The sequence below is a fragment of the Solanum tuberosum genome, unplaced genomic scaffold (genome assembly GCF_000226075.1).
Source record: "Solanum tuberosum cultivar DM 1-3 516 R44 unplaced genomic scaffold, SolTub_3.0 scf00073, whole genome shotgun sequence".
Classification (NCBI taxonomy): domain Eukaryota; kingdom Viridiplantae; phylum Streptophyta; class Magnoliopsida; order Solanales; family Solanaceae; genus Solanum; species Solanum tuberosum.
Window position 1 is genome coordinate 1773642 of NW_006239002.1, and position 13540 is coordinate 1787181.

General features: G+C 32.9%; 1 protein-coding gene and 1 pseudogene across 3 annotated transcripts in view; one reads left to right on the top strand and one right to left on the bottom strand.

Annotated features, from left to right (window-relative positions):
• Nucleotides 1-9998, top strand: part of LOC102587372 (3-hydroxyisobutyryl-CoA hydrolase 1-like) — a 14117-nt gene extending 4119 nt beyond the window's left edge. For all 3 annotated transcript variants that reach the window (XM_006346421.2, XM_015308299.1, XM_015308298.1), the window contains 12 exons: nt 1939-2007; nt 2837-2894; nt 3482-3561; nt 3648-3731; nt 4881-4965; nt 6693-6778; nt 7662-7783; nt 8096-8156; nt 8284-8382; nt 9252-9353; nt 9418-9459; nt 9551-9998. In XM_006346421.2, the coding sequence (XP_006346483.1) occupies nt 1939-2007; nt 2837-2894; nt 3482-3561; nt 3648-3731; nt 4881-4965; nt 6693-6778; nt 7662-7783; nt 8096-8156; nt 8284-8382; nt 9252-9353; nt 9418-9459; nt 9551-9688 (1026 nt within the window). In that variant the 3' untranslated portion in view covers nt 9689-9998. The remainder of the gene's footprint in view (nt 1-1938; nt 2008-2836; nt 2895-3481; nt 3562-3647; nt 3732-4880; nt 4966-6692; nt 6779-7661; nt 7784-8095; nt 8157-8283; nt 8383-9251; nt 9354-9417; nt 9460-9550) is intronic.
• Nucleotides 9999-10613: 615 nt separating this feature from the next.
• On the bottom strand, nt 10614-11710 carry LOC102580384 (salicylic acid-binding protein 2-like; annotated as a pseudogene).
• Between the last annotated feature and the right edge of the window lie 1830 nt (nt 11711-13540).

Sequence of the window (13540 nt, forward strand, 5' to 3'; positions counted from 1 at the left end):
GTCAGTAATTTAATTTATTGATTAGTATCTGAAATCTTAACATGGGGAATTACATAAGTGTTTAATGGGGAATTACGAAATATAAATAGAGGAGTGCAATTACGAATTTCTAGTGGAATGATTTGTAATTTATTATGGTAAGAATAATTCAAATTAATTATTTGGAATTATTTCCATAATAGGAAGCCTCAGTAATTAATTATGTGGTCCCTCCAGTGCCCATATTTAACTAGAACTCAGAATCCTAATTCTAAAGGGAAAAGGGGAGAGGCGTTAGTTTTCTTATAAAAAGAAAACTAGCGTGTATTTTTCAGTTGAAGAAAAATAACGTGTGTTTGGTTCTCCTCTTTGGACTTTTGAAGAAATCTCTATAATTAGGGATTATTCTAGCCCTAGATTGTTTAGTTTTCTATTCATACTTGTCCATCCAAGTATTGAGAGAGTTCAGATGTGAACTTGGGAGGTATTTATCGAATTAAATTCAACAAGTTTATGTGTTCTAGCATAAACGGTATTGATTATCTATTATTCATGTAAGCAGTAAAATTATGGTATGCTTTCGCTGTGCATATATGTCTTCCAACAAAACCTGTTGTTGGGGGCGGATTTCGCGGCAGCACTACCGATTATTTGTCAAATTACCACCAATTGATTTATTTATGAAAATAAACACCATCAAATAATCAAAATCTAAATATTCAAAATATCACCAAGTCAAAATCTGACATTTAAATCACCACTTTCTCCAACTTCTTACTCTCAAATCAAGTTTCCCATAGTTTAACTACTCCCAAATCTCAATCTTGATTTGTACGAGGAAAAAAATCACTAAACTAATTTATTTATTTAAAAAAGAAGAAGAATAAGAATGAACAATAACATTAATTTTAAAAAAACAAAGACCAGAAGGAAAAAGAGAAAAAGAAAAAACAAATGAAGGAAGACATGGATGCCCAAAAAATATGGGTAAGCTAACGATGGTAGGAAAGATGAGAAAAAAGATTTGAAAAATTAAAAACTATTCATAATAAAGTTAAAAAAAAATTAATACATGGATTTTATTTTTTTTTCAAAATAAGTCAAATTGGGAGTGCCACATGACAATTTTACGTTGGTCTGAAGTTGTATCATGAGTCCTTCACGCGCCCATATTTCGTGACAACACGAGTGGTGGTAAAATTAGTCAAAAGGGTATATTTATTGTGGATCTAGATGGTTTCGTGGGGTAATATGACACTCGCAAATTAATTTAAGGTGTCTTTTTAAAAATTTGAAATAATTTCAGTGGTGACTTTATGTCTTTTCTCTTAATTTTAACATACCACATGACATGTTTAAGACCACAAGATTAAAGACTGTTTTGGTACGCTATATGTAACTTAATAACAAGTTCAAGACCATAAGATTAAAGGGCGTTATCGAACATTCATATCGGACTGATTTGTGGGACCAGAGTTTTTGGAGTCACAAGACTTGTACATGATGTGGTTTGTTAGTTTTCTAACAGAGTTTGACAGAAAATGGAACTTAAGAAATTTTAAATACTTTAAAGAATGTCTTTTGTTCACTGTACTAGTTAAAGGATGTACTGACATGCCACTTTGTTATATAATCTTCATTAAGTTGGTCTAATGATGTTTTGCTTTTTGGTTTGCCTATAAACAATATTTTTGTTATTAAAAAGAAAAAAAGGGTACCTAATGACATTGAATCACTATGGAACTTCAAAAGCAAGTTTGAATCTGTTGCTTGCTCATGCAATTATAAGGAATGGGTTATTCTTATTATATTTACTTGGTGAACAAGTGAGCTTTTTAGTCATACAATCCTCGTTTCACAGTATATTTGAGTAAATATCTGGTTTTCTAATGAAATTGATTTGACATATGATGACATGTTATAAGTGATAATTGTTCCCTCAAACTTTTGTTTGTCCAGATATCACGGCTTACGGAACTTTTCTATGCCAGTGAAGAAGATCCGAATGTGAAGATGATAATATTAAAGGTATTTTCTATATTAGGACTATCTTCTTGGTAACCTGATGATGGATTTCGCCTACAAAAAAATTTAGAAACTACATGCAGGCAGAGTTGCATAGATTTTGAGTTGCCTTATTCAAATCTTATCTTATTGAAGAACTTCAGCTTGTTTCCTGTCTCGTCTCTTGACACTGGGAATAAAGTTCTTCTCCTCATAGCTTTGGGGAGTAAGGATAAAGCTGGCCAATCAGCTACCTCTCTTTGGCATCTCACTGGTTCTGACCAATCTAGTGTTTGGCTTGATCCTCGGCATACATTAGGTTTATGTTTCTTGGCAATCGGAACAATCCACATTATCAAAAAACTGTTCACCAAAATGATTTTGTTGAAATAAAATCAAGAGTGTAAGAAATTGTATTAAGTAGTTATTATTGCCTGTAAGACTATGTATCTTACTTTTTTCACTACTATAAACAAAGGTTTTTCCCATTGCAAATCAATGGAAAATTTGTGTTTTAGAACATGATTTTCCCACTGAAACAGCTCACTGGGGAAATCCATAGTGGGAAATAGATTCTCCCTGAAATATTGGAAAGCTTCCTAATTTTTCCATATGAAAACACTACTATTTTTTCTTTTCTCACTGATTCAATCAAATATCTTAGAACCACTGAGCATTTTTAAGTGGGGAACTTCAATGGGAAAATAGTGATTTTTTAGTAGTATATGCAGTTTTATGTTTTATGTTTTATGGTTTTAGTCTCAAGCTCTGGTTGTATGCTTCAAAGTTCTTTTAATTCCCCTGTATATAGTGTTTTTCTTGTTACTACTTTTCTTGTATCGATATTTTCCAGGGACATGGAAGGGCTTTTTGTGCTGGTGGTGATGTTTCACTTTTTTTTCAGAAACCTGGTAAGTATTTGCTATATTGGTAATATCTTGTCAAACACAATCTATAGATGGTATTTAAAATTGGATCCATGTGATCAGAAGTTTAACTCCTCAAGTAATTTCTTTCAATCTCATAAGCTCAGATGTTATCCAAGTCCATTTGTTTGTACTAGTTTTGCTCTTAAAAAACTGGCAACTCCGTCTTGTTTCTCTCTTTCACGAGAGATTAGGTTTTTTGCAATCAATATATAGTAACATTTAATGTCCACTCAAGGGTGTGACCTAGTGATCAATAAAGTGAGAGGAGAATAATGAGGTCCAGGGTACAAGCCCAAAGGGGAGGCAAAAAATTGTAGGCCCTTTCTTTCCAAGTATGCCAAAATCAAAGAAAACTTTAAAATATCACTACAAATGCCCCCCAAGACTTTAGTCTAGTGCTAAGCGCACAACACACGCATGTTACAGATTCAAACCTTTGCTGCAAACAAAAGCCTGGTATTCAAATGGAAAAGGCTAGAGAGGTAGGCCCATTATCCATAGAGTTTTGAACCTTGTCTCACTAACTCTTGATGACTTCTCGAACATATTTATTTACTCATGCTTATCAGGTAACTGGAAAACCGGTGCTAATTTTCTCCTAAAGCAGTACACCTTGAACTATGTGATGGCAACATATAGCAAAACCCAGGTTAAATTAAATTATGACTAATTTTAGTTCTGTGATATAACCTCCGTTGAAATTTTCCTTAATCTTGTTTGGACTATCCATTGAAGGTTTCCATCCTTGATGGAATTGTCATGGGAGGCGGAGCTGGTGCTTCTATACATGGTAGATTTCGAGTTGCAACAGAAAAGTCGGTATTGCCTCTACTTGAGTAGTAGATTAATCTCGTTGTCTTGTTTACCCTTTTGTATTTGATCTTTGCCACATTCTTTGTGGTTTGCTTCAAATTAGTCTATTTATATCTTCTCTTTTAGGGATTAAACCAATATGCGAATGTTCATGTGGAATAGCTGTAGCAAATAGCTCTTGGAATTCTTACAGTTTTGAATTGAAGGGTTCAAATCCAGCAGAACTTTTTGTACTATGTCCTATGTCTCAGAGCCGTCATAATTTATTTATTTATTTTTACCTTTCTTCATAAAAAAAGGCTCTAGCATAACCAGAGCAAAGTTAGAGGAAAACCATACAAACTGTAAATCTTCATGAGCTTTAGTTTGTACATTGGATTTGCATTGAGCAAGGCCGGCTCTTGCCTATAAAATTTTAGGCATTGGCCTTATTGGGGGCCTCAAATTTTTATAAATAAAAAATTATGTATCTTAACCCCATTCAAATAGAAGAAATTAAGGAAACATTGTTTTGGATTCTTACATTTTTTTCGTTAACACTCACATTATTTATCCTTTGTAACTCTTTTGGTACTCTATTTCTTCAAATCTTTGATAGTTAGAGTAATACACTCTCAAAAATATGAATCACTAGTTGAAAAGTGTTTAACAAAGTGCATTACAATTTATTTATTTTAATTTTTGTTAATTTTCATATTAAAGTAGGTATACCAAGTTATCAACTTTTTGAATCAAATTCTATGATTCTAACTCTTATCTTTAAAGTTTATCAACTATTACTTATAAAATTGTGTTAATAATTCATATAATAATTGTCTCAATAGAAGGATGTTTTTCAATGTTGAATTGATAAAATCTTACTTAAAACTAATAATTAAAAAAAAGTGTTTGAAATATCATTTATATAAAAGATATTAAGTAGTAATTTACATCTAGAAATTTAGAAAAATAAATAGATATAGATAAAATTTATATAGATTTTAGGCCTCTAATAAAAATTTCGCTTTAGGCCACAAATTATGTTGAGTCGCCCCTGGCATTGAGGGTTTATTTTCCTCAGGCAGTAATTCGTACCTTATTCATACTGGTTGCTATATGTAATTGGATGCCAGAAACTTCACGTCCAATTTAATATTTATGTATATTTCTCTGTAGGTATTTGCTATGCCTGAAACAGATTTGGGACACTTTCCTGATGTAGGTGCCTCTTACTTTTTATCAAGACTTCCAGGATTCTTTGGTAATTTCACTAGACACATTATATTGTTCATATTTATAAGAGAAAAATTACTGCTATTGCTCTAATACACTATGTTGGGTTTAGCAAGGTGTGAATGAGAAATAAAAAAAGAGAAAATGAAAAGTGGAAGAACCAATGAAAGTAGGGGAACCAATTTTGGAGGGAAAATGAAAGTCATTGCAAAGTGCAAATGAAAAGTCATTTTTACCATATTGATAGAAGAAAGGAAATTGTTGTCCTTATATTAGGAAACACTTCATTTAGTTCTTAAAGGGTTAAGAAGAAGGTGCCCCTCGCGCCGTCGTCGCTCGGCCTCGGCTTCTGCTTCGGCAAATGATGTGATTGATAATATTTTTTGGACAAAATTTATTTAATCAATTTTGTTAATTCATTTCTTTTCTCTTATAAATTAATTCAGAATGTTAGTTAAATGACGGAATTAATTTCGCAATGAATTATTTGAAATTCGAGCGTAACGGTAAATTCGTTTGAAAGAATTTGTTCCTTCCGAAAAGTCGTTACTTTTTCCAAAAGACACAACGTTCTGAAAAAAAACGGGTCTGAACAGACACGTTCCTTGCTGCTAATGACTATAAATAAGAGGTCATTTTCATTTTTCTAACACTGAAATTTTTTCTCTCTGCATACTTTTTCTTACATAAACAAAATTGTCGATCGACTGAGTCTGTGTGTGCTCTTAGTTGCTGTTCTTGTGTTCGCTGAAGTTATTGAAGTTTTGAGGTACCGCTACTTCTTTAACAGGTTAATCCGTTTTATTTTGGAGGAATTAATCTGCAACCTCGGGTACAGTGAGGGGATTAAATTTCTTAAGGAAACACAGTAATTTCTGTGGACTCGGATTAAAAATCATTCTGTCTATTTCATCTTTTTCTGTTTCTGTATTTTTTACTAACCAGAATACATGAGATAACACACTCAAGTTTCATTGTGGAGTTTTCTGCTACTTTTCATTGTTTGAAATTTAAGTGACTACCTGGTTCCTCGAGGTCCACTAGTTGAGGATATCTTGAGAGAAATGTTAGCTCAGCTACTTAGCATTTATTTTGCTGCTTCATCCACGATATCCTCAAAATCAAAATTAGTTAAAAGAGTTAAAAGTAGAAGATAGGTCCTTTGCTCCTGTAGAAGGTGTTCAAAAGTTTGCTGCACATTCCTCATGGATTAAAGCAGCAGCAATTATGTGCCTTGTGGTGCATCTTCTCTTATATTCTGAGTTTTCTGGACATTTTTATCTGCTTTTCACCATTTACTGCATTAAAAGTAATATTGCACTCTTTACACAAACTAAGGTCAATCCTTCTCACACAGAAGTGTCTATAAAACTTTTTCACAGTGAGCCTTAGTTTTCACATTTATGCTGAATTTTTAAGTTTAAGTTATCATAGAAATCTGCCTTAGTTTTGAACTTCTCATGATGATTCCTGAATTTCTTTAATTATCACTAATGCAAAATATACTTTGAAGACATGTATAATCTCTCTACAAGGATATTTTAAAATTGGGATTTTTAATAAATCGCTGAAATGTTTGAATGAATTATACCCGATTTTATTTAGAAATATGACCCTTCCTTTTCTTCCCTGAATTTATTTATTCTGATTATGCTGCTTTTTTTGTGGAAGACCATTTCCTACGTTGTCAGTGATGCCCAGAGAATTTGTTCGGTGTTTTTTTCCATTTAGTAATTTCTTAATACTCTTTGGCAGGGGAATATGCTGGTCTTACTGGTTCTAGGTTGGATGGAGCTGAAATGCTTGCTTGTGGTCTTGCAACCCACTTTGTATCATCAGATGTATACTACCTCAATTTTCAGCTTGCTCTTCCCATTTACAATTGCTTCTGTAGGAAATCAATTAGGTTTCTGTTACTATTATGTGTAAACTGGTCAGTATGTTATCATAACGACAACACTGATATGCCCCTTTACATGTAAGAACTAAATTGCCAGTCCACTGTCTATCTGAAGATGTCAGGCTTATGGTATTAAGACGGTAATCTTATCTGCTATCTGCTATACAGGTCTTATAAATCTTTTTAGTTATGTTCTCTTATGACATTTCATCTTATCATCTAATTGGGAGCATGGTTCTTAATTTTGAGTTGCACTTTAGCCAATGTATTCTAGATAAGGTATGTGCTCAATGTTAAACCTCCAATTGACTATGCTGTTATCTGCAAAATGTTCTACTTAGTTTGGTTGCGGCAGCAGCAAGATCAGTAGTTTCATGCCCGTAATAATTAATTTTCTGTTCTTTCTTTTCCAAAATAGTAATTAAATTAATTAATAGAGCTTTATAGATGTATCATGAAGAATACAATGTGCACATTGATTTTTTTACGGTAATTGGGTACCAACAAATATGAATTTGAAGTACTTGGAGAAAAATTCTCTGTGATTTCTAAATTACCTTTCCCTGCAGTTCCAAGCTAAACATGCTTGTTTTGAATTTGGATTTATTCTGCCATGCTTGAGATGGATTTGTGGAATCTTCATTTAGCCACTAGTAGACTTTTGAACTATAATTTGCTTTGGGGGTGTAGAAGGCCTTTCCTGAGTTGTATTGGCATATCTAAAATGTGGTTCATTGATCTTAATTGCATAATATTTGTTTATTCGTTAATTCCTCCTGTCTCTGATCTAATTTGAATCCTTTGTCTCTTCCTTCTGTTCACAGAAATTGCCACTTTTAGAACAAGCACTAATTAAAGTCAATACGAGTGATCAAGATGCTATATCTGCTATCATTAGTCGCTTTTCCCACATACCAAAGTTGAAAGAAGAAAGTCCTCATCACAAGTAAGCTCATTTAGTATCTCTATTATGATGTTTGTTTTCTTCCTGATTTATTGGAAGCTGACCTTCTAATATTGATGACATATCACAGAAGTCATCGTCTATGCTCTTCATTTTTATTTTGCTGTCATGTTATTTTTCTTCCTGTTGTTGTAAGACTATTTTTCCTCTACTTTATTTCGTTATTAGAAGCTTAAGATGATGGATAGCATTTCAAAGTGTCCATTGTCTCTAGGAAAAATATTGCTCAATTAAAACAAGCCTGTAGTCTTTGGAATTTCATGACCTCTTTCTCAATGGTATTTATGCGTATAGGATGAAGATTATTAATCGATGTTTCTCTCGAAGGACGATTGAAGAAATCATATCTACTCTTGTAAGTTTGGGAGATGGATGATCATTTGATGTGTTATCTTTTTTTCTGTGGTGAAATTACTTTGTAAAATTCTGATACTACAAGTTACTAAAATACTGTGTAAGAACTTCACATGATTTTTTAATAGGAAAGTAAGGCTTTGGACAAGAAGGATGACTGGATCTCTTCAACCATTCAGTCGCTGAAGAAAGCATCCCCTACAAGCCTTAAAATTTCCTTGAGATCAGTAAGTCAATCGCTACCTTGTGATACCATTACTTTGTTACCTGAACTTCTGTACCATTCTTTCTTCAGGTTGATCAGAAATTGGTCATGTAGGAAGAAATATGGCAAAACACCATATCTCTGGTTGATAATTAAGGAAAGATACTTAGCTTGGTTGGATATTGGGGAGGTTAATGCATATAAAACCTGAAGGATAAGGTTTTAATGCAGTTCTTTTATGATATCATTAAGCCAACAAGGATAGCATGTTCTTTAATGTTAAAATTCAATATAATCCTGGGAACTGCTGCTGAATTTTTGTGCATAATGGAAAGAGTTGGTAGATGAATACCAAAATCATATTTCTTGTTCATGTAATCATATCCATACAGGTTTTGCAGTCTTATGTGATGGAACCAGAATAACAACATTGGTAGACCACAATATATGTCCAATCTTTTCCTGGCTCAACCTTTTCATAATCACCCCTGTTGGCTTTGTCACTATCCCCGAGGAATTAAATTGAATTAAGAACCTTTGAATTATCAACAAAAATAATTCCTTTCTTAAACCAAGCTAACTTGGCTAACTTATGAAAAATGGTGACCCTTGGGCCTCACTTTTTTTTTTTGTAACAGCTACCACAGAAAGATCATTTGGATTTTACTCTTGGATTAATATTATTTATTTTAGATTTTTAAAATTTGATACTAGACTAGTATTGCTGGTGATGCAAGTTCTTCAAATGAAAATTATGATGAGGTCTTGCTCACAGCCACATCTTGAATCTCTTTCTACACGGTCCTAATGCGTTGATTTGGCCAACATTTTCCTTGGAGAGTTCTTGAGTATCTGCATATTGGTCATAATAGTTTCCTTTTTCTGTTCCAGATAAGAGAAGGGAGGCTTCAAGGTGTTGGTAGTTGCCTTGTCCGTGAGTATCGGATGGCTTGTCATGTGTTGAAGGGAGAATTTAGCAAGGATGTTCATGAGGTAGAATATGCCATCTTTCAGCCACCTATTTTACTGCATTACAAGACTGACACTTTTACTGCAGGGATACAGAGCCATATTCATCGACAGGGATAAAAATCCTAAGGTGTGTTATATTCATTTGATCATGGATAATCCTGAATTTACATATCGAGAGATTCTTTCATTCTTGTGCTTATCTTTTCATATATATTCAGTGGGAGCCCTCCAGACTGGAACTAATTAGAGATGATGATGTCGATCGTTACTTCTCTAAGGTAGATGATGAAGATTGGGAAGACCTAAAGCTGCCTCCAAGATCAAATTTGTCTCGGTATTCAATTGCCAAGCTTTAAAATTGACTTCTGAAGATCATGCAATACTCAACAACATGTTGCCCTCTGTTCACTAGATATCATTATGAAGGCGTCAATGATTATTAAATCAGTATTAATATTATTGCGAAATGGTACACCAAATAAATGCACATCACTCCTTTGTACAAATGTCAAAGGTAAGATAAATTACTTGCCATTGAATTGAGATGTCAAACCTGAAGCACAAGGGTGGATTATACAATACTAAATAATACTTTGCCATAAATTTCTGTATTGAGAAATAATGTATCAATCTTAATTTATTGTAATGTGAGAACCTGTGAACGTTTATATGTTCTTGATCTTTGGATCAATTCCAATGGATTATGACTATTTTTTGTCTGATATATTAAGAATCCGGACAAGAGGGTTCCTCAAGTGAGAAACATCTTCTACATTAAACCCTAAGGTTGTGAGTTTGAGTCACTAAAAGAGCAAAAAAATAAAAAAATTGACTTTTCCTATTCTGAAATGGCCATGTTCTTTTTAATTGAACATTATTGTTTCTTTTCCTTAGCAACTTGCTTGACCCGCAATGTATTGTTATTAGGGCGTCCAGTCGGTGCATTGAGGCATATGGCCTCAGTGGGATCAATGAGCTTTGTTCATCTACAACATATTTCCATTTATGTGATTTAACTGTTTGGTCTTAAACCAAATTAGACTAAAATTCAGTATTTATAGAAAATAGAGGTCATTTATTGATGTAAATTCCAAACACTGAAACTACAATGAAAGAAATTACAATGGATAGAAAATGACTGAGATATTAAATTAACTAGGACTTGTATGAAAGAACTGAGATCACCATATCAGTGCATCAAATATATGAATTGACTGAAGTTATATGCTCAGCCTTAAACCTGTCCCCCTTATTCTTCTTAAATTAACTAAAAGCTCTTAATTAGGTATACTTGTTGGCAATGCTCAGAAGAGTAGTAAAAAGTTCTTTGGGCTTAGACATCATGGTCATGTGGTTAGAGCCCTGGATCTCTTCCACTTCATCTGGTGGATTCTTTTCAATCATCTGCTTTTGAAATTCCTTCTTCAGAGCGTTATCTTTAGTAGCAACAATGAATACTCGTCTAACTAAACCATACCTTTTGCTTGAAAGAAGTATCTCCTTATCAAAATCTTCCACATTGTAAAAATATAATTTCCTTAGTAGTGTATAGGCCAGCTCCAAATCCTAATATACCAAGCAGGAAAAAAGAAGCAACTTACATGTCGTTTGTACAAAATAATGAGATCTTTAATTAGGGCCACTCAGTTGATTCAAATATCTATATATTCTTTGCTTACCTGAATTGGGCTCAGCTGGTAAAATCTAGTTGCCAAGTACTTGGGACCATAAATGAAGGTTGTTGGAGGATTGGTAGGTCCATTATCGAAAGTAACACTATTATCAGATGCAGATGCTACTCCAGTGGCTTCCAATGTCTGTAATAAAGTAAATTTAGTTTCAAATGTGTAAACAAATATATATATATATATATATATATAACAGATCGATCATCTCATGGTTTGCTAATATATATGGAATATTGGTACCTCGGTGAAGACGGTGGATGCATTAAAAGTTGGACCAGGCATTAGAGCAGTGACAAATACAGCAACTGAAATCTTTTCAGGAAAGCTTTCCATGGCTTTAGATACATGCAGCGAATCCGCCAAAGCTATGGCCTACAAGAACCACTTTTCATGTGCAGGAAGAGAAGCCAGGAACTTCATTAGCGGCATGAAGTAATCAGATAAATGTGGGACTTCAAGGACCTGCTTGGGGTTGATACCTGAAGCACCCAAGTCAATAGCTGTGACATTATGCCCTGAAAATCACATCAATGCTATAATCTTATACCATGACCATGCTCCATGGCATGCCGCATGAACTAGCACAAAGTGTTTCTTAGCTTTAGGGGGTGATGGAAAGGTCGCATTTGCATATGGAAACACAAGTATTATTACAAATACTACACTAATTAAAAACTTGCTTTTCTCCATATCTTCTTTGCCTCTTTTGAAGAATTAATTAATGTGCACATAATATGAACCATTACAAGGCATATTTATAGTTGGAGGAGTTTGGTTGGTTTCTGCTAACTTACTTCCATGCAGAAGCAACCCCAAGTTGGCTGTCATTTGAGGCATTTCTATTCATTAGACGTATACAAGTTTGGACATTGAGGTCAATTGGGGAACAATCCAAGTTTTAATCCATCTAAAAGTTTTGATTGATTTAGGCAGGCTAAATATGTAGTCCATCCGTATTGATTGATCGAAAACTTGTCAAATTTCTTCTTTTTCTTTATATATATCATCATCATCATAATATACGTAATAGTGCCGGCAAAATGAATCCATATTTTGGTAACCCGCTCATATTTTAATGGGTTGAGTGAGTGATTTTTTACATGAATAAAATATGGGTTGATACCCATATTCAACCCATAAAAATATGGGTAAAGTATGGATTAGTTTGAAATTAAAAATATTTTATCTTATATTGAAAAGTTATAGGATATTTTTTTTACTTTTATGATACAATAAAACTAAATGAAGCATATTCAACATTTTTCATCTAAAAAAGACTAAAATATTTTCTCCATGTTGAATTCTTAAGTAGAGTACTATTTACTCATGAAAATATGGGTAAATATGGATAAACTAGTACTCCCTCCATTTCAAATTAATTGAATTGTTGAGACATTTTTCATTTTTCAAATTAACTTAATTGTTCATTTGTTAAGACTACTTTTAGAATGTTCTTCCAATTTTACCCTTCAGTAGTTAGTATTGGAATTAGTTATTAATTAATGTTTAGTTAGTTTAATCCTAATCTTGACAATAATTAATAAGGGTAAAAATGGAAAGTTGTGCCTAATTTATGTCTTAATCTTCTTTTCTTAAAGGGTGTGAAACACCTCAACAATTCAATTAATTTGAAATGGAGGGAGTATTTTACCCAACCCATTTGTTACCTAATCCATTTGTTACCAATATCAAATATGAACGGGTTGAATTATTACCCATTTTATATTGACCCATTTTCAACCTGCCCATTTGCCACCACTAATACGTACTAACTTTGACTGCACCCCCAACTAATAATAATAATAATATTAATACGTACTAACTTAGACTTCACCCCAACTAAAAATAATATTCCTCTGTTCCAATTTATGTGACTTACTTTTTTTGTTAGTTAGTCCCAAAAAGGACACATTTCTATATTAAGTAACAATTTAACTTTAAAATGTCAATTTTACCCTTAATAAAATGATTAATAGTCACACAAATTTCTACTATTCATTTTAAACCACAAGTTCTAAGAGTCTTTCTTTCTTTCTTTCTTAATCTTTGTGTCGAGTCAAACTATCTCACATAAAATAGGACGAAGGGAATAATAATATACGTACTATTTTATATACTACTATACTAAAAGTAGGAAGCCCTCAAGTCTTAAAGTTAAAATACCAAAATATCCTCAAAAAGTTGAATGACTATTTTTCTCTTCACTCAAACACTATCACAATGACTTCTTCTTCTTTTTTGTATAGAAATGAAATATATGTGCATTTTGGGAAGTGCTAAATGGCTAGAAAATTTAAAAACTATAGTATTTTTAAAAAAAAACTGATGTTTTTTATAGTTTTTAGTTAAAATGTATTAAAAGTTAAAAGAGTAAAAATATTTAAAAAGGTAAAATAACATAGATAAAATATCATTCTGGCCAAATTCTGACCAAAATTTTCTGGCCAAAAAGATTTTTCCTTATGATAATTTACTAGACTTGATTTCCTCGGGATTCGGGAATGCATAAGGAATCCCTTT